We start from the raw sequence: 25,882 nt of genomic DNA, 5'->3' as shown, positions 1-25,882 counted from the left end.
GGAAGTCCCTTTCTAACAAAAGCTGTCAAAAAGTGACATCCGCTTGTATTACAAGTTACAAGTTTTTGAGAAACGGGGCCCTGTTGTAAAGGTTTTCTGAAAAAATTTAACATTTTTTTTTTCGAACAACTGGGTTATATCGACTCAGAATCACGAGGACTATTGATTAAAACAAAGAAAAAAAGTGTCCCCAGTTTTTCATACGAATTTTGGGTGTCAGTTTAGTGACGGTCCATACAAAATGTATGTATGTAAAAATGCGCGTCACAAAAGTGACCTATTTCGACGATTGGTTCATGTTAGAGCGCTCCTTCCTTACATCTCGGCCTTCGGCGTCGCTTTTTAATAAATATCAACATTGATTTCAGTAGCTTGGCCTTTTGCCTCACATGAAAGCTCACTTCGCTAAAAAACGAAGAAAAAAAATAAAGAATTTGTATTTGTATTTTGTATTTGTAACGCTTCGGGCTTGTCGAGCAATGCGGAGATTGCTGAGCTCTACCTTTACTTCAGCCTCACTTTTTACCTCATTTTACCATTCAGTGTTTCTCATCTCCTCTACTTCAGCTTAGCCTTTGGCCTCGCTGCGGCTAGCTCGGCCAGCGGTCTCGCTTTTTAATACAATGGAATTTGGTTCGTGTCTGTGCTCAACTACTTATCCCGAAGCCTGAACGGCTTTGAGTTCGCATGAAAGCTCGCCTCACTGGGGCACTTCGGACTCTTAGGCCCAGGTGAAGATCGGTACCCGGCCTGGCCTTTTAACAGGCTTTCACAATTTGCGATATTGTTAAAAAAATTTGCGCTCGCTGCGCTCGCGTTTTTGCTAAGTTTTTTGGTTGGCCCTCTATCTACATGTTAGCTTGACTGGTGAATTAATACAGTTAGACCAAGAAAAGTCTACAATGATTTAGATAAGATACGCAGTGCAAGTGTTATTTATACGTTATAATTTCATAGAAGTTTGAAGCGCTGGTGGCCTAGCGGTAAGAGCGTTCGACTTTCAATCCGGAGGTTGCGGGTTCGAACCCCGGCTCGTACCAATGAGTTTTTCGGAACTTATGTACGAAATATCATCTGATATTTACTAGTCGCTTTTCGGTGAAGGAAAACATCGTGAGGAAACCGGACTAATCCCAATAAGGCCTAGTTCACCCTCTGGGTTGGAAGGTCAGATGGCAGTCGCTTTCGTAAAAACTAGTGCCTACGCACTCGGGATTAGTTGCCAAGCGGACCCAAGGCTCCCATGAGCCGTGGCAAAAATGCCGGGATAACGCGGGGAAGATGATGAATTTCATAGAAGTTTGACGTTTAAAATAACACTTGCACTGCGTGTGCTATCAAAATCGTTGCAGACTTATCTTGGTCTAACACTAATAATTTTAACATATGGAAATTCTTTATTACCATGTAGCTCCTAATAATGTGGCTCGGCGTTTAGTCTTATGGTCGGTGTTAGAAAAAAGCTTTATGTCCAAGCAATAAGTGCGAAAAAGACATCGTTCTGACTAGACTCGGATCGGCTCGGCTGAAGATTGAAATTAAAAACGCAAACTTTTTTCCCTGTAACTGAACATGCTGTATGCAGAATTGACTGTAAGGGGGCCCCGGGCCTTGCACTGCCTAGGGGCCCCGACATGCTTAATCCGGCCCTGTGTCTACTATTATAAATTATACATTTAAAAATCTAGAATATCCTCCCGAGTCCCAAACGCCTTTATAAAGGATTTAATCCAAACGTAATTTTGAATTAAAATGGAATACAAGAAAGATCTAAATTCAATACTGCAATAATGATTTGGAGGACTCAGCAGGCGAATATGCAAATTTACTGCAATCAGACTTGTATAAGTATAGGTACAACTCCGTATGCACGTGTGAGGTACGCTGTATACAGTCACCTGCAATAATATGTTACACAACGAACGCCGCAAAAATATCTGACACGATCTTATTTATAGGGCCATAAGAGCGTGTCCCATATTTTTGCGGCCTTCGAAGAGTAACATATTATTGCAGGTGACTGTACCCCTTTATATTCTCGTAGTTATGAGCCATTGTTTCATTCGTAACAATACGATACTCCGATGTCATTCAGACGACTTACGATATTGCAGCAGTTATCGAACATGGCCGTGACTGTCATTTATGTCACCAAAGTGTTAGAGTCTGTGCGGAAAGAGAAGTCGTGGAATGTATTGGATCCCATACATTTCACGACTCTTCTCTTTCCGCACAGACACTATTGGTTGTAGAAGAGGTAAAGGTAAAGTCTAAAAAATATGCTCCATATAATTGAGGTTAATAATTTATCAAACGTAGAGTTTTCACAACCTTCCTGCATAATTTTCGAGACCGAAAACCCGGCCGCAAAATCGCATATAGCCACTTTAGCCAATTTGATTCATAAGAAATTTTGTAGCTCGGTGGCTCAGTGTACAATAAAATTGTACATTCAGCTTTCAAATTCGAGGCATGTATTTTTCAAACTTTACCACTTCTACCATTAATAACTCTGCTGTCACGTATTAAATAAAATAGAAGTTTGTACGGATAACTTTTACTGTTTCTTGTGAGTGTCGTTAAAAGTACCTACACTGAGAAAAAAAACTAACAAAAACACACTTAGAATTACAAAAATAAAACTTAATCCGGGGACAAGGAGAGTCAACTAATAGGAACAAATTGACTTTTGCAATTTCCATTTAGTAGGAAATACAACTTCTATATTTGTAATTTGAAGTATGCTAGAGTAATTTCAGAAATTTGGTTTTGTTATTCCGAGAGGTGCTTTAGCAATATCGGAGGTGATGACGTCATGGGTGAAAACTAACCGTTTTGTAATTCTAAGCGTGCTTTAGCAATATCGGAGACGATGACTTCATAGGTTTTACTAAACTGTACTGCGATTCCAAGCTAGCTGTTGTTATTCTAGAGATAATGACGTCACAGGCAAAAACTAAACTGTTTGCAATTCCTCCGCCCTTAGCAAACGGGCGCCGCGAGAGCATGTCGCGCGCGTGGTAGCTACCCGTCTCTATTTCTGTCTGTATGAATAAAAAAGCGTTTGGTAGTATATCTCTGTACTAAAGAGGCACTATAAAAGCCTGTCGAGATATTCTACCCATTCCTTTCTTATTCATACAGTCAGAAAGAGACTAGTATTTATTACGCGCGCAACATGCTCTCGCGGCGCACCTGTGCTAGGGAGGTTGGAATTGCAAACAGTTTAGATTTACCTATGATGTCATTATCACTAGAATAACAACAGCTAGCTCGAAGTTGCAGAACAATATATTCCTGTAGACACCAACTACACAGTAGGTCGCGGGTTAATATGTCCATGGCCCACAATATATCCTAAATTTATTATTTAACTTAAGTATGTTTTAAACAAAGAAGACACGAGACACGCCCGCCCGACATCCGACACAATACTAACTCTAACCAAATGAACGTAGCAAGTAGTAAATTTTACTAAAATCACTAACATTCGTTTCGCTGTGTTGGTATTACAAAACTCGTTTAGTGATTGGTACAACAATGAACATAAACACAACAAGTCTATCTACTAAATACCAGTAAACTTTGTAATGTCGCTATAGTAACAACTGAATTGTTATTTTAAATGGGGTAATGTTATTCCCGCGAACTCGTTTTTTAGATATTACAAAACTATGTAAGTGAGACATTTACTAAAATCATAACTTGAAATCACAGATGCTTTTTTCCAAAAGTCACAAACTTTACTAGTAAAAATCGGAGAATTTTAGTAGTAATAAAAATGGATTGTAACAAATACTGAACTTTGTTTAATGCTCCATTTACTAAAGTCTGTTTGCTGAAATTAGATTTAGTATTACTGAGCTGTTTGTAGAAATAAATAAATTTTACAGAAATAGTGAAACTTCCATGATTACTACTAAAACTTCATTTTTTCCCCCAGTACAGAACTGTTTATTAATTCCTGGTGATGATTTTTCTCTCAGTGTAGGTATTGTTAAGAGTCAACTCGACAACACTAATGAAACAAGTTTGCAGTATTTTTCTTGGAACATTATTTTGTTGCTTGTGTGTTGACAAACGGTTTGAAGAAACCGGACAAGTGCGAGTCGGACTCGCCCACCGAGGGTTCCGTACTTTTTAGTATTTGTTGTTGTAGCGGCAACAGAAATACATCATCTGTGAAAATTTCAACTGTCTAGGTCTGTCGTGGTTCATGAGATACAGCCTGGTGACAGACAGACGGACACACTGAGACAAAAAACTAACAAAAACACACTTAGAATTACAAAAATAAAACTTAATCCGGGGACAAGGAGAGTCAACTAATAGGAACAAATTGACTTTTGCAATTTCCATTTAGTAGGAAATACAACTTCTATATTTGTAATTTGAAGTATGCTAGAGTAATTTCAGAAATTTGGTTTTGTTATTCCGAGAGGTGCTTTAGCAATATCGGAGGTGATGACGTCATGGGTGAAAACTAACCGTTTTGTAATTCTAAGCGTGCTTTAGCAATATCGGAGACGATGACGTCATAGGTTTTACTAAACTGTACTGCGATTCCAAGCTAGCTGTTGTTATTCTAGAGATAATGACGTCACAGGCAAAAACTAAACTGTTTGCAATTCCTCCGCCCCTAGCAAACGGGCGCCGCGAGAGCATGTTGCGCGCGTGGTAGCTACCCGTCTCTATTTCTGTCTGTATGAATAAAAAAGCATTTGGTAGTATACCTATCTCTGTACTAAAGAGGCACTATAAAAGCCTGTCGAGATATTCTACCCATTCCTTTCTTATTCATACAGTCAGAAAGAGACTAGTAGTTATTACGCGCGCAACATGCTCTCGCGGCGCACCTGTGCTAGGGAGGTTGGAATTGCAAACAGTTTAGATTTACCTATGATGTCATTATCACTAGAATAACAACAGCTAGCTCGAAGTTGCAGAACAATATATTCCTGTAGACCCCAACTACACAGTAGGTCGCGGGTTAATATGTCCATGGCCCACAATATATCCTAAATTTATTATTTAACTTAAGTATGTTTTAAACAAAGAAGACACGAGACACGCCCGCCCGACATCCGACACAATACTAACTCTAACCAAATGAACGTAGCACAAGTAGTAAATTTTACTAAAATCACTAACATTCGTTTCGCTGTGTTGGTATTACAAAACTCGTTTAGTGATTGGTACAACAATGAACATAAACACAACAAGTCTATCTACTAAATACCAGTAAACTTTGTAATGTCGCTATAGTAACAACTGAATTGTTATTTTAAATGGGGTAATGTTATTCCCGCGAACTCGTTTTTTAGATATTACAAAACTATGTAAGTGAGACATTTACTAAAATCATAACTTGAAATCACAGATGCTTTTTTCCAAAAATCACAAACTTTACTAGTAAAAATCGGAGAATTTTAGTAGTAATAAAAATGGATTGTAACAAATACTGAACTTTGTTTAATGCTCCATTTACTAAAGTCTGTTTGCTGAAATTAGATTTAGTATTACTGAGCTGTTTGTAGAAATAAATAAATTTTACAGAAATAGTGAAACTTCCATGATTACTACTAAAACTTCATTTTTTCCCCCAGTACAGAACTGTTTATTAATTCCTGGTGATGATTTTTCTCTCAGTGCAGCCAGACGGACGGACAGCGGAGTCTTAGTAATAGGGTCCCGTTTTACCCTTTGGGTACGGAACCCTAAAAAAGTACGATTATTTATGTTGACGGGCATTTTCACTTAACTGTGTACCATTAACGGCCGGTTAGCAATCGTCACAGAACTGACCGTTAATGTCAAACTCCATACATATTGTCAGGAATGTGACGGGTAGACGTTACTGAAACGCGACTTAAATCGCGCTTTAAAGTACAAGTTAAAAACTTAAAATGAAAATACCCTGTCAACACGACTTTCTATAAGAACAAGTTGTCATGGGTGAATAAAGAAGTCCCTTAAACGACCTAGGGCCTATTACTGGCCACTTTCCAATAACTGGCCACCTTATACTAATAGACGGTTTACCGATATTCCGATATTGCTAAGCAAATAAGAAGAAAAGTACTGAACTTAAAATTAAAACGCGGAACTTAATCCTACGCCACAAAAATGATGAGCTTTCTAATGCCAAATAAGATCGCACTAATAATGCAACATCGTTTTGTTCTCGCAGCGTCATTTACTTATTCCGATATTGTTTAGGCAAATAAGAAGAAAAATAGTGCAATTAAAATTAAAACGCGGAACTTAATCCTACGCCACAAAAATGATGAGCTTTCTAATGCCAAATAAGATCGCACTAATGCATCATCGTTTTGTTCTCGCAGCGTCATTTACTGGTAAGTGTGTGAATATGTGTCGCTACAATATTATGTATAAGTACTTAGGTACATATGCCTATCTATTGTTCCCGAGTCCCAGTAATGAACCTCGAGTTCTGTGTTATATGCTAATACATACATAGGTTATAATATAACTAGAAGATGATGTCCTAAAATAAATATATTTTTAAGGGAGTGCATTTTAATCTTATGCATGCGGTCTATTGGCGTAAAATTATCCCTTTTCATTTACTTAAATCTACATGCTGGTATGCTATGTAGGTATATAATGTAGTTGCTAATAGTTTGGTTTAGATAAATAATCCCTAATTTACGGAGAATCTGGAAAGAATGAAGCATTAAGTGAGGTTGTGTTTAGTTGACAGTTGACACCCATTTGCAAGCAACATAGTGGATAAAAGTTGAATCGCTCTAATTCACCTACTAGTAAAGAAATCTCTAATCGACATTGGCAAGCCGTATAAACAGCATCTTAACACAATCCTAAAAACGGAATAATTATTATCCACAAAAGCAATACTTCATACATTACAATACCAAATTCTGATAATTGCACACCGAACCATAGATCCATTTTAATAACCACTTTAAATTAGCTCATTTTTATGTTAATTTAACTCAAAATGGCATCCAATTAGTGCTCAGTGAGGGGTGGCCGCAGACAGAGTGTCTGGCTCCTCCACTTCATTTACCACAACCCCCTATTGCATTATAAACCTTAAGTCTAAGCGCTTAAAGTATAATTGAATTGGTTGTAGGCCGACGCCGCTGGGTCTCGTGATTTCCTTCAGTTTATCACCTGGCTTTACGTTGTTACGTTTACGGAAATTGTCGTAGCGGCGCACGGCGGAGGAATTTAATGGAAAGACGGGGAATAATTTTATTCAACGCAAATCTTATTCTAAAAGTCGGCATATGAAATGGTTGAAGACGTAAACTCATTATGGTAACTTGAAAGCGGAGTAATTTTGAAAATGGCAAATATTTATACATAAAACCAGAAGCACTTCATACTTCAGTAACACTTAAGCTACTGCACCGGTTACCGAGGCATCTGGCTTTCTGTTGCTAAAGTAGAAAGCTTCTACTTTAGTAGATACTTACTTGCCATTTTCAAAATTGTCCCGTCACGTCAAGAGACTTGCATCCTCTTGTATAATTATTATTTAACATAGTGTGGACAGCCAATAACTTAAAAAAATTCCATGGGATAAATCAGCCATATTGGAAAATTTTCCGCCGGCACATCAGTAATCACATAAGCAATGCAGTTTCATTGATCAAAAAACGGTCTACTGCATAAAGACTACAAGCGAAATTTTGGCTTAAAATAAATTAAATCCAATCCGCATTACCAATTGAATACTTATTTCCTGGCCCAGATTTCGGTGCGATCTGTAAATCAAGAACTGCCGGGAGTTGGATGTGGTCCAGTTTCGACTGACACACTTTTGAGTTTCGGTCATTGAGTGCACTGTTTCATTGTGTTAAGATAAATTGGCAAGTTTGCGAGCTACGGTTTTATGTCTTTGTTGTGCGTAAACAAAGAGTGATTTAGGAGTTAATCGGTCATGTAGATATGCTAGTGTTTTGAGTGTTCTTGTTATTTTTCTGGCTAAGTTGATATCCTTAAGAGAAAAGTTCATCAGAAATCATTTATTTTGTATATTTGTTAGCGAAAACTGTACTGGGCCGTAGCTAACATGACAAATCGTTTATCGACAACAATTTCCATTGACGTTTTCTTTTAAAGATTCTCATTTGGCTAGGTTCTCTAAACTTTATCGCCAATATATACCATCCTTTCCCGCAGTAGCGCTATGTGCCTAACAAATACTTATTTATTTGTTCTTAACTTCTTATCGAGTAACTAATCGTATCCCTTTTCTATGTCACAGGTTAAGAAAATGGCGGAGCGCGTATCCAAATGCCGCGAGGATGTGTCCAAGTCCCGAGAGAAATACCAAGCGGCTCTCGCCGAGATCACCGCCTACAATCCTCGCTACATCGAGGACATGAGCGGTGTCTTCGAGAGGTGTCAACAGATGGAAGCCCAGCGGCTGACCTTCTTCAAGGACGTGCTGTTCAGCTTCCACAAGTGCCTCGACATCAGTCAGGAGCCTACGTGAGTACTCTCATTGAGTTATCCCTGGTTGTGTCCTGCCGTTTCTTCCATTGCTTAATGTCTAAGGCTGTGCGGATTATGTTAAACCATCTTACTGGATTGCGAGCAGGTCGGTTTTACCAGGGATCAGCTGGATCCATTTTCTGGCAACAGATGGTTGATGAACCGATCAACGTGGACACATCCACTGTCCAATGGATCCATAACATTATCAGATATATATCTGAGTTTCTCTTTGTTCTGAGTTTCTAAGATGGTGGACGCACCATCTTAATAAGATTGCCATTAGCAATCCTCATTGTTGAGCAAGAACCAAAGTTTTGTCTCTCTATTCATAATCATTTGCTGGCTTAGGTACTGCTGTGAGCTGCCCACTGTTGCTTCGAAGAGTTATTAAAGATAAGATAAGATAAAAGATAAAAAATAGTTTATTCAAGTAGGCATATTACAATGCGCTTATGAACGTCAAATAAACCTTTACCGGCTCCAACCGTACACCTCTGCCCCGAGAAGATTTAAATCCCCCCTCAATTGGAGGAGGGTATCCCAATATGGGACCGGCAACAAACTCGGCGGGACACATCTTTTCAAAACATTATTACATCTTATAATTAACATGCATTACGAGTAATTAAGAAAAATACAATTTAAATTACTATAGAATTCATGCAATTATACTCAGTGAGTACATAACTTTATACAAATACGTAGCTCTTTCAGAAAACATATCAAATTCTTACAAAAGGAAAAGAAAATAAAATCAATAAAAGAAATGAGAATACATATTATATGAATCTGACTGATTGTTATGAGATGCTTTCATACAATTTGATGTGCTTTCTTACCTGAGCTGAGTCACCTTTAACTCTACACATAATACAATGCTTTTAATTGCTACTTGTCGTTATTACAGTTTCTGGTTTGGACCATGCATGTTTGTCTGTCAAGTAGTCCTCGACTCTGTAATAAGCCTGAGCCTTCAACATCTATGACTTTTTTAAGTAATTGTTAAGAGCTGGAAAGGGTAATCTTAAAGCATCCTCAGGTAACTTGTTATAAAAATGAATGCATTGCCCAACGAATGACTTCTGTACTTTACGAACACGAAACTTTCTGATAGCAAGCTTGTTTTTATTTCTAGTACTATAGTTATGAACATCAGAATTCTTAGTGAAGGAGTCTAGATTCTTAACAACATAAATAATACTATCATATATGTATTGGGAAGCTACAGTTAAAATATTAATTTATTTAAAAAGTTCTCTTAATGATTCACGCACCCTTAAATTATATATAGAACGAATAGCTCTCTTTTGTAAGACAAATATAGTCTGTATGTCAGCTGCTTTGCCCCAAACCAGAATACCATATGACATTACACTATGAAAATAACTATAATAAACAAGGCGAGCTGTTTCAACATTAGTCAATTGTCTAATTCTCCTCACAGCGTAAGCGGCCGAACTTAATTTGTTTGCTAGTGTTCTTATATGAGGACTCCATTGTAGATTTTTGTCCAATGTTAAACTAAGAAACAGTGCTTTGCCTACCGTCTCTAAGCATTCATTATTCAAAAGTATCTTAGTATCGACTGGTTTAACATTCGGCAAAGAAAATTTAATGCATTTAGTTTTCTTAGCATTATTGTTTTGTTTGAATCTGCTAAAATACACAAGGAGACCCTCCTATAATGTTTCGGCTTTTCTTACTTTTTCCATAAACCAGTGGAATGTTTTGTTATTTACTTATTCGCCGGTGTTTCCAGGTTACCCCAAATCTACGAGGAGTTCCACCACACGATAAACAACGCGGACCACCAGAAGGACCTGAAGTGGTGGGCCAACAACCACGGCGTTAATATGGCCATGGCGTGGCCTCAGTTTGAGGTATTGTCTCACCCCTCCTTGTGTCATGTGCCAAGGAACCTTCATACTTATAAAAGTCGGTTATGATTACTATCAATTGCAATCGGGTCAATATCAGAGCGTGTTTATCCTTTTTTTGAGAACATATTTGATAAAGTGTTTGGACATTTTGATGATATTTTTGACTTTCTGGTAGAGGTCTGATTACTACCAAACAACCAGAAATACTTATCACCAAAATTTAAAGACACTTCGTCAAAAATGTATCAAAAAAAGACGTTCGAAACATCCGTTTCTTAAGTTTTTCCATTAATTCAGTTTCCATTAATGGACATCAAATCGTATTGCTGCAACGCATACCAGCCAGCAGCAGGAATTTATGGCGTGGCAATACGGTAAACAATTGAAAGAGATTTCCTATGGCTGTTAAGACTGTTACTGTTAAGTGTGGTGTGGCAGATTTACCGAAATGCGTAAAACAAAAACGTATACATATTATGTGAATTTTACAGGCGAAGGGGATTACCGGTTCTCCTTATGGACGTTTTCTAGAATTTTCATATAGACAACCAACGAACCTTTTCTGATAACGCCACATATTAAAATCTAGGTACTAAAGTTTCTGATAAGTTTTGTTTGATTGAACATTGATGGTATCATATCCGACATCCACGCAAAGCAATATTTACGCAACTATAATTTATGCATCGTATTAACCGAATGCTTTCCTTTGATCTAGATATTTACCTACCTAGGCCTAGTATGAGATCAGCATGACACTACGTACTTTAAAAATTTCAAACTCCCAGTAGTTCTAACGCTTGCATCTGTAGTTACTTGTATCTAGTTAATACCGTCCAATGCCGTTGGCCAATATTTGCTGAGCATATTTGTACGTGATACCGCACCGATATAAGAACTATGCAAACTTTAGACGGCCCTCGCATTCTTTACCTCTATCTCATTAATATTTGAACTTATTATCAGATAAAAGGATTTACATTTTTTTTACAAAGTGCGTAAACCTAATCTAAAATTCTGTACCTCAAGTTTTAGGCTGATTGATGTTTTGAATAACGTGTTATCTAGAAATTTAATTCACCTCTTTAAATATTCAGTAGGGATGATAAATTCATAGGCGAGATTAGTCTAGCGACCCAACTTATTCCCTGTGGCTTACGCTAAATTGAATCATTAGGAACCATCCCATTACATTGATTATTATAATAGTGAAATGGTCCGTCTTCTGTGTCATTGTGTCCGTTGGGACTTTTCGGAAATAATCTAAAGGAATCCAGTGATACAGCGAGTTTTAAATAGGACATGTAGGTAGGTACAGTAGTTAATTTCATAAAAAGTTATTAGCGATCCACAATATTTGTTTGTCTGAACGTTAATGTGTGTACCTAATATTTAGTAAGTTACAAGGTAATTTGAGCATGCAATGCAAAAACTTGTAGTTTATTAGTCTTTCGATATAGTCGATTTAAATATATTCTCGCAGTATCCAGGCAGACCTTAGTACCCTAAAGACGCGTGGTCACACATTTTTGTGAAAATCGGAAGTACTCGTCAGTCGCACACAGTATTCATTATTACTGGTATGGTAGGAAGAGCAGTCAGCCACGACGCTGTAGCAATTCCTACCCATTCAAGTATATTTTATCTCGAATTTTGAACGTGAGTCAAAAAACTATTCGAAGATAGGTCACCGGCAACCAGACTCCTCATAAAGACTTCTTATACTGTGGTGATATGGTAGGAAGAACCGTCAGCCACGCCGCTATTCCAATTCCTCCCCGAAGCCGCCTCGGCCATGCTGACTCGCGCCGTGACCGCCACCACCACCGCGGCCACCTCCGCCTGGCTGTGGACGCGCGGCCTGCGCCGCCTGCGCGCGAGCCTGCCGTTCTGCGGCGGCGGCGGCGGGGAGGACCGAGTCGCGCCTGACTGCTGGGTCTACGGCAACGCCGCGATGGTACGCCGTCACGGTGTAGGGCCCCGAGTTTCTGTGATCGATCGAGATGTCATCTACCCAAATAGATGATGTGGACATTATTGACTCTAGTTTTTGTTTTGGATGAGACGTGTCCTTGAGTAGTATCCTCATAAATTTACTCGCATTTTGTAGATACTCTCAAACGGGTGTCCGTTTGTTTTGAAGTGACGCGCAAATATTATTTCGCTCCTCGCTCAGTAAACTCTTTGGAACGCACTAACGTCGACCGCCATATTTTTTTTTAACAATTGTATGGCGATCAGCTTCGAGCGCATATACGTTCGGAGGGTGCGTTTTATGGCCCTCGGGTGACTTTAGTTTATCCTTATAAACCCAATTACGTTTTTAGAAGTTCTCTAGCTGTCAGGTATGTTATTACGAAAGATATCTCGATCGAACTAAGAATTGGTCCTCTGGGCGGTTGGCTGGTTAGCACCAAGAATGTATAACAAGGATTGCACTTTTGATGCGGGTTAGGAGACAAATCCAATCACTGCACTTAGTCACTTTTAATTGGTGTTTATATTTCAAAAACATTTTTAATTATCGTATGGCGATTATTAATTTTTCGATATTTAGTTAGCGGGTTGCGGCCACTGCTATTCATTTTGGACTACAAAAGGGATACAACTTGTCTCATATGAGTTGTTTTAAAAAAATAGTTATTATTATGATATCAAGGCGATTTTTAGGTGAATGTAAAGAGTTGCTGATTGAAGACCTCTTTAACACTACAGATCTATTGTTAAGGATTGAAAACGTAGGTAATTCATTAGGACACATGGTTCCCGAAACCAGCTAACCGCCTAGTACAAGCACAAGAACCAAGAACCGGGTTAACACGATAGTTTTGATTGACTTCACGATGGTTTCGGTGACACGCGGCATACACCGTGAGGGTTGCAAGACGACAGTATTGACGAATAGAGACGCAAAGATCACAGCACGCTCACTCATCCTCACCGTTGCGGGTCTGGTCGATTTACAGTCGATTCAACCACTGGCATAAACAAAGAATCATTGATTGTATATGGTGTGTCAAGTCTGAGAAAAAATCTGGTGCCGAATGTACCACCAAAAAACATGTCATTAAATCATTGATGATTGTAAACTAAAAAACTCGTTCTCTCTTCTTATCGGTAATTTACCAGGATATTTTGTGGTAACAATCGTCAAAAGTAAAATGTTGATAAGCAGAGTTACCGCATAATATACGGAGTCGTAGTATCGCCAAATTTGCCCACACTAATTTTTCTGAGACTATACAAGTCTTATACAATTAATGAATCCTTTTTAGTAACGAAATATTGACAGAAACACTATTTAGAATGAGTTAATAGCAATAGTTTGGTTGATATTTCGTACGTAATGGCAGTAGTTGAATCTTTTGTAATTCTACTGGTATTCGGTAAGCACGCATAGCAGCGCTTGCAATCAATCGAAATGACTGTGGAAGACGAAGACCAGTACAAAATAATAAAACAATATTACAATATACATGCCTGTCTTTTGATGTCAAAACACGTATTACTTACGTAAATTAGTAGGTCAGAGCAAACAACTAAATAGGGAAAACACCCAAGTAAAGTTTTTAGTACGTAGGACACAATTAAGCGATAGGACATGATTCTCCCCTAAGACAATTTCGATGGCGATTATAGAAAGCAATTTAGTTGGAACAAACTAGGCTTAGAAATATCATCAATAACGATACACAGACAGCACAGCACTGCCAGCTATTTCGTACGGTCATGTTCAGTGTCAGCAACTGATTTTATTACTCGACCACTATTTTAACATAGATTTTTTTAGTTTTTACTACTTTTTGTGGTATTTTGTTCTGATCTGAAAGATTATTCAAATATTCAAGTTTTACTCAACTCAGGCAATTATGGCAATATATGTGACTATTAAAATTATGCGATTCATCTCGCCTGTGTTTTGAATAACCCTTCAATTGGACCTTAACTTTCCTGTTTCTTCAGTAACCTGCATGTTTCCAGTGACCGGAGCTTGTTAGTTAACATGCTTTGAGTGGACGTGTTATTTTTATTAATCGTTTTATTTTTAATGTTTTCTTTTGATTTCGCCCAAGCACTGCTCAGAGACTGGGACAAACTACTTTCAAATAGCGTACTTACATCTAAAATGTTATTCTCTTAAATCGTTTAAAGTTTAGAAGTAATTTTAAAGAATATCTATTTTTGTCCAATATTGATACAGTAGCAATGTAAAAAATGTAACAAAATTATCTGAGTTTATCTTTAATAAGGGTTGGTGTGTCAATAGCAAAAGCTACTTTGATCTGTTTTTGTGCAGATTTAGTCTAGTAGTAGTAATCTTACCCTGTGGTTCTTAATCGATGGCCTGCTTGCCGCTGTTGTTCCCTGAAAGCATCTGTAGTAGACCAAGAATTTACGATATGTATAAACCGACCAAACCATTGTTGACTTTCGTCATGGATATTAACTTTCAAAAAGTTAGTGAGCCACATGTAAAAAACTAATATTATCACCGAAAGGTCCACTCTGATCAATTAAACACTCGAATACACGGAGTCCGGTTCCACGGGCTCCTGAGGCTAGCTGGTGAGGTTAGGTGGAAGTAGCGTATAGCGGTAGAATGTCCCATTGTCTCGAGCCGGGTGTGACTTAGCTAGTTGCGCAGGAGTACACGGAGGAGTTCCGCGAGATCGCGAAGGGCAAGAAGGAGTCGCTGCCCACCGCGCCCATCACGCTGCTCAACCAGCGCCCCGTCAGCGAGGACGTACGTACACGGACACCCACCAACACGGACACGGACAGTTTTAGATCCACACCGTTTGGTCAACTGCAAGGGACAGTCAGATCAAGACTTTGCAGTGACGTGGAAGTGCCAAAGTAAACGTCAAATTCCTTTGAAAATATGATGGCACTACACGCGTTATTACTGCTAAGTCTGTGCGGAGTTGATTCGTTGTGAGTTTTATTATGAGTATGACAATTATAGATAAAGTATTAAGTTTAGTAAAAGACGTTTTAAAAAGTAAAAACTATAGGAAATAAATTAAGTGTTCTAAGAATAGGTGACGCAAGAGATGACAAAACGTGTGGGTCTAAAATTTAATTGGCATACCTGCCACCTTACTTTTGGATGAACAAACATCAATAAGTATACTTATAAGGGCTTACTTTTCTTCCCTCTCCCTTTCTCTTTATGTATAAAGAGATAAAATTAACAATTTGATTGTTAGGTAAATACTTTGTTCTGATAATCCAAAAACTGACTACCTTAGTTTGATGTAAAGATTTTTCTGCTGGGTAAAATTACTCCGGTTAAAATGTTTCTATCTCAAAGTCAACGAAACACGGAACGCACTGAAACAAATTTTGATTATTCAATTGTTCATCCAAAAGTATCCCTACATAGTTTAAGTCCCCACATGCACAGCGGCCTAACCAAGTTTGTCCCGGCCCTTCCCCGCCCCCCGAGCAGCCGACAGACGTGAGTAGGCCCTTCAAGGGATTCAAATGAGAATGAAAACGTATAACGTGTATTACCGTTATATACGTATACGGTATCTTTTTGTTATAATATATAAGAGCTCGGTAGTTGGCATGAAGCGATTTAGTTCTTTGTAGAGACGGGAGTGGGCAGAGAGTCATTCTCATTTCAATTCTAGCTGTACCGCTTCGATTTTATATTATTTATTTTATTTTTATATCGATGTCGCATGATGGATGTTGCTTATCGCATATTGGCATGATCATTAATGAAACCATTAACAATTATCTGTATTTTATAGTTAAATATATTTTATACCTATAAAGTATTTATTGAATACAAATATTATATTCCCCCGATATATGTGAATTTTAAAACGATAACAGTTGATAACGAAGGATTACTCGATGTTTCTGTGAAATAATACCGTGTCGAAAGTATTTCTGTAAAATATTTCTATCCTCAGAACTCATGGCTTCTAATTTAATTAAGATGTCTTTTTTGACTACATTATTGGTTATGTCAACGAATATATATCTACATCTTATTCGTAAGAAAAAAGAAGGAGACCAAAACAAAAGGCAGTATTTCACACAAACATCGAGTACACGTCCTCCGACCAGCTCTAACTCTTCTATGACCTTCAGGAGCTGCCGCCAATCACAAACAACAAGATGGCGATGAAGGCCAACCACGAGCCGCCGCCAGCCAACCACAACAACACTTCGAACGCCAATAATACGAACAACATTATCAAGAAGGAGACCATTAGCGCGCCTATTGCTGTCACGTGAGTATCTACTATTTTTTAATAAGACGTGGTAAAATAAAAATAACAGTAACCCTTTTCCAGGCCGCAGCAATCTACAAGGTTTTCCCGAATAATCCAAATATATTCCAATGAATCCAGCTTTGATGATTCATTTTAAGACAACTCAAATTTCCCGAAAGTGCAATCTAATTTGAATCCTAAATCGGAATGCTAAAGTTGAAATTCTAGTGGCGCATATGTGGTCGATAAATCGTACTATGCCTGGAAAAGGGTTAAAGGCTCTTTAGCGAGAAAAAACTCCAAGTTTTTGGGGAAGTATTAAATCACGGATGTCGGTACAATTTTTCCCCACAATATAATGCTGTAACGCTGTCAGGAATGTACTTATCCAAAGTATACATATAATATCCTTAGTAGTAGTATCCATATAACATCATTGGGTAAAACCTGTACTCCCCGAACTTACCGTAATCCTTGATCCTATCCTACCTGCAGTATCGAGCGCTTGGAGATATTCGCGTGCGCATCCTGTCCCTCGCACGCGCCTGTATCACGTGGTGGCTCGTTCCGTCTCGCTATCGCAGATCCGCGTTACGCCTTCGCCGACATTTCTGAGGAGCCAATGTTGATGGATTCGTTAGTACCTACCCTTTCCCGATGTCCTGATTTTTTTATTTAGGTGATACATAACGTCCTTGGACAAGTGCTTACATGTTCCTGCACTCACTGTTTCTCTTCCTGAATAAAATAATCGATAGAGTATTATCGGTTACCTAGTTTGTCACAATCTCTCGAAAAATATATTTGTCCGATGTTTAGTTTGCCAATTTTTTTTGTCGGATTTTCAGAAAGGTCACAAATCTAACCTAACCTAATGGCTTCTACAAGGTACCTCTTTCTAACATTTTGAAAATTTTATAGTTTTTTTTTAAACGCGTTTGGTTAAATGAACATTTGGCAAATGAAACATCGGATACAAAATGTTTCGAGGTTGCGATAAGTTCCCTCCATCATCTCCTTCAGCGTTGTGACTGTTGTGAGCTCAATAGAATGGTCCGATTATTAAAAGTGTGTCCTAACTGCAGACTAAAGGCTTCAATTCGATTCCAGGAACGGCACAGCCTCAGCACCAAAATCCAACAAGAGCTCCCCGGCTAAAGAGCCGCCCGGCAAACCGCAAGAGAACCCGTTCGAAGAAGACGAGTGGGACGAGGAGTCCGGTGGCGCGCTCACTGATACCGGGGAACCTGGGCAGCCCGTGCGGGCGCTGTACGATTACACTGGGGCGGAGAGCGATGAACTCAGCTTCAGACAAGGTAAGGGGTACAGTCTAGTGTATCCAAGGAATCTAAGGGTTCCCCTACCGAAAAAGTCTCGGCGCCTGCCGACGCGTCGACGGCTTTTTCGCTCTTATTGCGCGGACATAAAGCTTTTTCCTATCGGATTTAATCGAATGCGCGTCGATATATCTGGGGAGACCCTAAGGACAGTCCGGCAGAGAGGAGTCCGGCGTGTAAGGTCAGCTTCAGAAAAGGCTTATATTCCTACAAGATCTCCCCAGCTGAAGATCCGGGCGGCAGACCCCAGGAGAACTTGTTCGAAGAAGATTTAAGTAACTAGAAATTTTCGAAAACTCCGTTAATGAAAAGATGCGTCGAACCGTGCCACTCTGCGAGATATCGTTGCATCGTGCCTACCAATGTTCCAATATATTTTTTCCGATGTATTTGTTTGTCAAAATTACATTTGTCCCAGTACATTATTTAAATCAATCTATTTTGTGATTTGTAAAACACGTGGACGCAATAGGGTTGGCAACTGTCAAAGGTTTGCATAGATGACCCCATCATAGCTTGCCCCGTTCTCTCTCTAGGTCTATGAGATTTGGCTTAAAGTGCAGGTATCCAGGGCATAATATTCTATTTAAAAAAACAAGAATGTGATAGTGATTGACAGAGCAAGCTATGCTGGAGCCATCTTCTAAATGCTTCAACCGGCCAACCCCATTAGATTAGGTGGAAACTTGTCGGTTTTAGAAAAATCTCTTTTGGACAAGTGTGAATTTGGCAAATATATATATCAGACAAAAGTTCTTCGAAAGTATGATAGGTACCGTTTTCTTTTAAAAAACGCGTATAATTTAATCTCCTATTGCGGAATGTAGATCCGTTCATTGTGTATTGGATTCTAATTTAAATGACAGTTCAACACCTACTAACACATAAAAGCTTATAATTATAAAAGTACACTAATTAAAGTGACCGAAAAGGATTCAAGCATGGTGGCACGGGACGCGCTCATGATTTTGCGCTAACTCGGGTCATTTCAGCATTTATCTACCGATTCCGTTGCTTACTGTACCTGTTTGTTTTGCTGTACCTTAGAGACCGAGCTTGTCTGGCGGCCTGACGCCATCGTCGTGCCGTGCCACCGCGCCTATACCCTTGACTGAGGCGAGCTTTCCCTTTTTACGGTGCACTGTACACCTCGCCCTACCCCTACTACATAGTTACAGTTACATACTGGGATTGTTGGAATTTATCACTGTTCGTAATTTAAACTTGCAAATTAGTTTCAATTGCTGACATTAATTAGTACATATTAAGGTGGAGGTTCGCGCCGCGACAGAGACAAGCGACCGAGACAGAAGACCGCGACCGGAGACCTAGGTCTCCGGTCACTTGACGGTAGGCAACAGGCAACATATAAGCGACAGTTCACGAAGAGATAGAGACTCTCGCGTCTCTGTCTCCTGTCTAGATCTCTTCGCGAACTGTCGCTTATATGTTGCCTATCGTCAAGTGACGGTCGCGGTCTCCGGTCGCTGTCTTCTGTCTCTGTCGCGGCGCGAACCTCCACCTTTACAAAGGATTATTATTGCCATGAAGAAGGGGCTTCGCAAACACATTGCACCGGCGATGCACATATATATAGTTCCATCAGTCATAAATTATATATTTAAAGTAAAGGTTAATATGCAATCGGTTGTGGTTAATCATACCGGCGCAATATGACGTAATCGCCCCTATTATTTTAGAGGGAAGTCCGTTTTAATGAAAATCTACCCTCATTCGTTATTTAAATTTGATACCTAGTTACAGATTGTGCTGCACACATCAATCGATTTTATGTATAAAATAGCACATAATTAAATTGGAGAATTATGTACATACAGCTGTTTTTTTACTGCTGTACAGTCAAGGAGTCTAATACCACTTTGTATCGTATGTGACAATCAATATAAAAGCCGCTTAGGATCTCATTTTCATTTGGCAAGGTACGAAGTATCAAAGACATCAAATACCACCATACGTTTTATTCAAATACCGGATGAGGGTAAAATTCCATAATCGGATCGAGAGACCCCACACTAGCGTCTCCCGAGCGTCAGCATGTAGTCAATTCTAAGGCTGTTGCTCGACGCAACGTTGGCAACGGTGCGCAGCAACACCATTTTTCACGCCGTGGCTCGAAAGACGCTAGTGTGGGGGGTCTCTTACAATACTTACCACTTATATATAATTTGATATTTTATTTCCAGGCGACCTATTCGAGAAACTAGAAGACGAGGACGAGCAGGGCTGGTGCAAGGGCCGCAAGGACGGGCGCGTCGGGCTCTACCCGGCCAACTACGTCGAGCCCGTCGGCCACTAGCCCGACCGCCGCGTCGACCACGCCCACTAGCCGGTAACGAGAGTACCTCACTCGGTCGTACACTGGACCTGCGCACTGTGGAACGACGCCATACTTGTGGTTTGACTTAAGAATTTTCTGTTATTCGATGATAACGTTTTATCGTGTTTACAAAAATATTCAAAATTTGGGATAGTCCTGAACAGATTCCCAAGATCCTTACCAAATTTCATAGATGTTTGAAAAGCAGAAAATTCTCTATCCTAACAACAAGTGTGGCGTCGTTCCACAGTGCTGCGGATAAACTGGACGTTCCGTCTAGGCAATTCTGTTGAGGTGCGAACATGACCTTGAATAAGGTCACGTCGGAATTGTTCTTTCTCTGCAGGGTGAGAATCACCATGCAGAAAGAAATGAAAAATGAGATAGACGTCGTATATCGCACCACAGTGGAATTTCCCAGACGCAGCATTGAGTTTAAATTTAAGGTCCTTGACTACGTCCATGCCAGTGAGGTCTTGGGTCTTGTTCAAATTATGTCGCCCATCGAAATGCTATGAGCCTGACGCGAGTTTCAAAATTAACGCTGTGGACGGAGCGAACCCATCTATGTAGCCAATTGCTAGCACAACCAGGTTTATACTCCATATTGGAATATTGATATTCATTTTGATAAACTCGAGGACGCGCAGTCAAGCAGGATGGCCGTGTCAGAGTCCGTTAAATTCAGTTTAAAAATCAAAGCAAATGACTCAATCGTTCAACCAATGTTATGTTACAAGTTTGAAGTTAAGCAACTCAAATATAAGGAATTTTCTTTTCATGGTTGTACAACTTACATTAGTTTATTTTATTTATTTAAGAATATGTTTCGGTTGTGCTCGCCATTGGTATGTTTTCATTAGAGGCCGTTATTGTTCAAAGCGTTTTGTTTACGTTGAAATACAAACATTCGTACATCGGCTAGGTATGTCGAGTGTTAAATATGTACATGTGCTCATGGAGTGGTAAAATACGCAGTTGCAAATAAAAAGTTTGTTGTCTTAGCTTTTCTATAAAAGTCTAAATAAGAAAGTGTCAATAGAAGTGGCCAATAATGTATGCATTACTTGATAGTTTCCTCATAACCTCAAACTTTAGTTATTTTGAAATTATTGAAATTGAAAATAAATAGTAAAATGACTATCACTTTGGTTTCATTGAATAGTTAGGCCATTCTGATTGACCTCAAGCATAAACTTGCTATACCATTCTAGTGTATCTTTGTACAGCATGATGGAACAGTGGCCTTAAAAGGTCGCTACAGTTTTCGCGTCGAGTATGTTGCGAAAACTCTAAAAGGGCTAAAGTTGGGGATGACAACATTTAATGAACAAATAAGTTTGTCTCGCGCTTGCCTTGAGTAAAGTGAGATCATGAACCACTCTTTAAATTCATTATCTTATTCGCTGCTGTTTTGAATTTAAAGTAACTTATTTTTTTTTCTTCATTTTTTATCCAATAAGCTTCTAAAATTTTATTTCTTACGTTACTCATACAGCATCGAATTTAATGAATTTACTGATACGACTTATGCCCTTGTAATACCAATACTACGGCGACAAGCGTTACTATCCGAAAAGGTCTTATTTTACTGTATTATTTTAGTTGTTTTCCTTTAGAATTTCGGTTTCTATTTTAAAAACGACATTAAAACGCTAGTCTTTTCTCTTATTGTGAATACTATTTAAATCATGCGTTGAAAATGTCGTTTTTCATAGAAAGGTAACGCTGATCGCTACAAGATTTAAAATGAGTTGGAGTTCTGTTTTTACCGTACAGTTACACGCTGTACCGTATAAATGGTTTCCAAAATGTAGCTCACGTAGTTTTTAGGTTAAACTTAAGAAGTGACTCTTGTCTATGTAAACGTAGAACGGATATAGAATATACGTCAAAATTCAAATGGGTTATGTAAAAATACAAGTTACTTTTACATAGGCGAGAGGCATTGCTTTCGAGCTATATACACCCGTTCGAGCGAGGCAAAGACCGCGCGATAGTCAATAGTATAACGACAGGTGATGTGTTAAGTACATTAAATTAGTAGTTATGTCTCCTTGTACCGATTATGGATATTGGATAACGATATAAATTCACATCGATAAGTTTCGCCGTAAGCTTTAAATTGTCTTATGATGTACCGAATCCGATAACAGATCACTTGCACAAAAGAAATTCGGAATTTTGACTGCGGATATTATTGTATCGATGCTTGTCTTAACATTTCGATTGAAATATTTTAATAAGTTGAATGTTATTGCAGTGTATATTTTCTGCTAAACTTTTGAAATTATATCGAATTGTTCACCATATTTGTTCGGGGTTCGGGATCAAAGATTTTTTGTGCAAGTTGGTTTAGAACTTTTACCAATCATGTTTTAGAGGTAATTTAAAATTGTGACTCGCCAACCAAGACTTCATTTCTGACGCATTTGGACCCAAAATTTTTTTTACGATTTCTAGACTTTTCTATTGTATAATTTTGAAAAGTTTTCAGACTGTCCACGGGTGGGATTTGTAAGAGATATTTTTGGACGAAGTTGTTTGTACAATGTGGAAACCAAAAATGTTAATTTAAACTTTAGTGGCATTTAGTGGTGTATGGACACTGTAACCCGCCGCTCCGAGGCCGTGGGGGACGCGATTATATTTTGTGATATGTGGGTGCGGTTCTGTGTACATACACGATTATATATTTTGTCGTGCATATAATATATTTATTTCCCATTGTATATAATGTATAATGATAGCGAGTAATGTGAAGTTCATGTAAAGGGGCGGTCGCAAAGCTACACACGGATGACGGTTGCGTTTTTATCGCTAGCGATAAGTGATAAAAATATGACCGTTATAGGCCGTCTGATTTAGGCCTAGCATCGCCTCCCGAGTAGTTTTAAATAGTGATAACGATTAATATATTATAAAATGTTTACTTCAAGGGTGTTTTTCCTTTTTTACCTGCGGGCCTTCGGCTCGCTAGTTATAGTCGCAATGCCAACTGGCGACTGAGGTCATAATGCCATCTCTTTCACTCTTGGTTGGTCTCAACAAGGGTAAAGGAGATGGCGTTATGAGCTCAGTGGCCAATTGGTATTGCGGTGATTATAGTCGTAGCTCTTGTTTTTTTGTTATGGGTTCAGTGACCTCTTGTGCAAATTCTTTGTATTATATTATTATCAGAGTCAGGTGGCTTTGGACCACGTATGTTAATATATTATTAATATTGGTAAAATAAAAATTGTTACATATGACGTTGCGTTTTATTCGTTCGACCAACTACTTGATAGGTTTGAACCATAATTATAGCCTGCCAGATTCTATTTAGTGCCTTGCACGGCTTGCACTGTTCATGTGACTAGTACGCAGATTAAAATGTTTATTTATAACTAAGCAACAATTGAATAGGAGGAATAAATGTGTCGCTTAACTTGAAACTCGGGTAAATTAAATCCATTCGACCCTCTCAGCAAATATCTATCCTATTACCTTTTCTTAATACCAAAATCGCATAATCTTTAGCAAAATTGGCATGTTCCTAATATAGTAGTATAGTACGATATCCAAACAATGGTGACAAGCCGGTAGAAAGTACCCACTGGCATGGATGTAAGTAAAAAGAGGTAGATCTGGTACCAGGCGCACGATTGTGAGCCATCAAATATAGGTTCCGGAACGCGAATTTACAAAGCCTATACTGATAAGGTCCAGATGCGAACTGAACTGGATTAACTTTTGTTTGGACAAAACTTGACCAAACCCTAATCCATTACAGTACAGAAATTTACTGAAATCGTATAGACTTTGTTGGCTAAATTAATATGGATATTGTTGCTACAAATGCTAGTTTGTTGCGATCTAAACTTGAATAATATTTTAGTAATGACTCCGATTGTATTGTATTAATTAACCGTTCGTGCTAATTACTTAAAAATGCCTAATTTTTTTTTTCATTGAAGAACTATATCAGGTGAGATTTCTTATTAGGACATGTTTAATGTGAAATCGTAATACAATTATAAGTCGACTGTATTTTATAATACATTGGTACATAACGAAGTAGATGATTTATTTAAGGACCAAGATTTACTACGGTGTTCTGCCTTTTCTCCGAAGTTTTATTGTCCGAATTTCACTTGCCAGACAACTTTTCGCAGATGATTTACTTTGGCAACCAACATTCGCCAAATTTTCATCATGACAACGTTTTACATTATAGAATTATTGTTAAGTAGATTATTACTACATAGTACAACGTTTGGAGTACATTTCTTTGGTCAAATCATTCAACTTGCTAGATATTTATTAATACGATATCGTCTAGTCATTTGACGGAGTTCAAGATAGGTGCGACGACGAGCGAAGCGAGGAAGAGCGTGTTAGGTGAACTGCGACCAAACAGCGACCCGACTTTTTTTTTACATAGAACGACTTTTCTGGCAACAGTTCACTTTCCTGGGGGTTGCAATTCTAACCTAACCTAAGCCACTTTTCTGGCAACAGTTCATTTTCTTGAGGGCCGCAGTTCTAACTTAACCTAACCCACATTTTTGGTAACAGTTCGTTTTCTTGGGGGTCGCAGTTCTAACCTAACCTAACCCACTTTTCCAGCAACATTTCGTTTTCTTGGAGGTTGCAGATCAAACTAACCTAAACTACTTTTTTGGCAATTTACATGAATACTAGGTGAAAAGTAATTTAGTAAAAAAATTATTGTTGAAATCAATATTCAGTGAACTTTAGTGTCATACAAATAATACTCGATGAATAATATTGAATAATGACGGCGAGACTCCGCTCGACTAGGTATTGTGAGAGCATTAATGTTTAAATATATCGCGACAAAATCTAAACCATTTGAGTAAATGAGTATTATTAAAATTTAGATATCACATTCAAACGTGCCTGAACTTACTAAACTCGACTAGGTTTTGGCGTGAATAATATTTGAAAATATGTATGCAAAAAGCTAATCTATATCAGTGACTACTTTTTACCGAAACGGTATAGATATTGTCAAGTAATATGCATAAACAAAAGCTCACCTATTAAAATCTGCGTCGTGACTGAAATAGTATAGCTTTTGTAAATTCGCTTCCGGAACCTATATTTAGTTAGTCGTATGGGTGACGCCAACCTGTCAAGTTGTCAAAATCGTTGGATCAAATTTTAGTTTTGTCAACTATGAACGTCACACGTCTACATAAATAAAAGGTCATTGCCCACTGGGTGCTAAGCTACCTTTAGCAATGGACGCTTGTAACGATTTTATGAATCCAATCGTCTTACAAATTTGGATCAGTTAAAATATATACCTATGATGTAGGTAACTTACATTTGTGTTTTTGCTCCCCTGATTTCAGCAAAGTTATGGTTGGAGTTGGATGCTATATGGATACATACTCAATTAAAACTAAGTTATATTATATAACTTAGGCAGATTTCTGGAATCCGCTTTCACAAATTTATAGCGTAGGTATTTTGAAACTAATGATTTAGGGATTCAAAATAAACGAGTTTTCCATTCCAGACTATTCCAGACGATAATATTATTTATAGAAACACGTGACACTGACATTGTCGACAGGTGACATTACAATCAATTGA

At 38.5% G+C, this 25,882-nt stretch overlaps 1 protein-coding gene across 6 annotated transcripts in view; it reads left to right on the top strand.

The window, feature by feature from the left end:
- Positions 1-23,529, top strand: part of LOC134794902 (protein kinase C and casein kinase substrate in neurons protein 1) — a 174,099-nt gene extending 150,570 nt beyond the window's left edge. For 3 of the 6 annotated variants that reach the window (XM_063766751.1, XM_063766750.1, XM_063766747.1), the window contains 7 exons: positions 6,345-6,356; positions 8,258-8,484; positions 10,250-10,370; positions 15,016-15,114; positions 16,479-16,621; positions 17,714-17,919; positions 20,145-23,529. In XM_063766751.1, coding sequence (XP_063622821.1) covers positions 6,345-6,356; positions 8,258-8,484; positions 10,250-10,370; positions 15,016-15,114; positions 16,479-16,621; positions 17,714-17,919; positions 20,145-20,257 — 921 coding nt within the window. In that variant the 3' untranslated portion in view covers positions 20,258-23,529. Of the gene's footprint in view, positions 1-6,344; positions 6,357-8,257; positions 8,485-10,249; positions 10,371-12,111; positions 12,412-15,015; positions 15,115-16,478; positions 16,622-17,713; positions 17,920-20,144 lie in introns of those variants that run through there. The other 3 variants (XM_063766749.1, XM_063766748.1, XM_063766752.1) reach the window with 3 other exon arrangements.
- The last annotated feature ends 2,353 nt before the right edge of the window (positions 23,530-25,882 follow it).

The sequence above is a fragment of the Cydia splendana genome, chromosome 11 (assembly GCF_910591565.1).
Source record: "Cydia splendana chromosome 11, ilCydSple1.2, whole genome shotgun sequence".
In the NCBI taxonomy this organism is placed as follows: Eukaryota; Metazoa; Arthropoda; class Insecta; order Lepidoptera; family Tortricidae; genus Cydia; species Cydia splendana.
The sequence above is the reverse complement of the archived record's forward strand: the minus strand, read 5'-3'. Positions and strand labels throughout refer to the sequence as shown.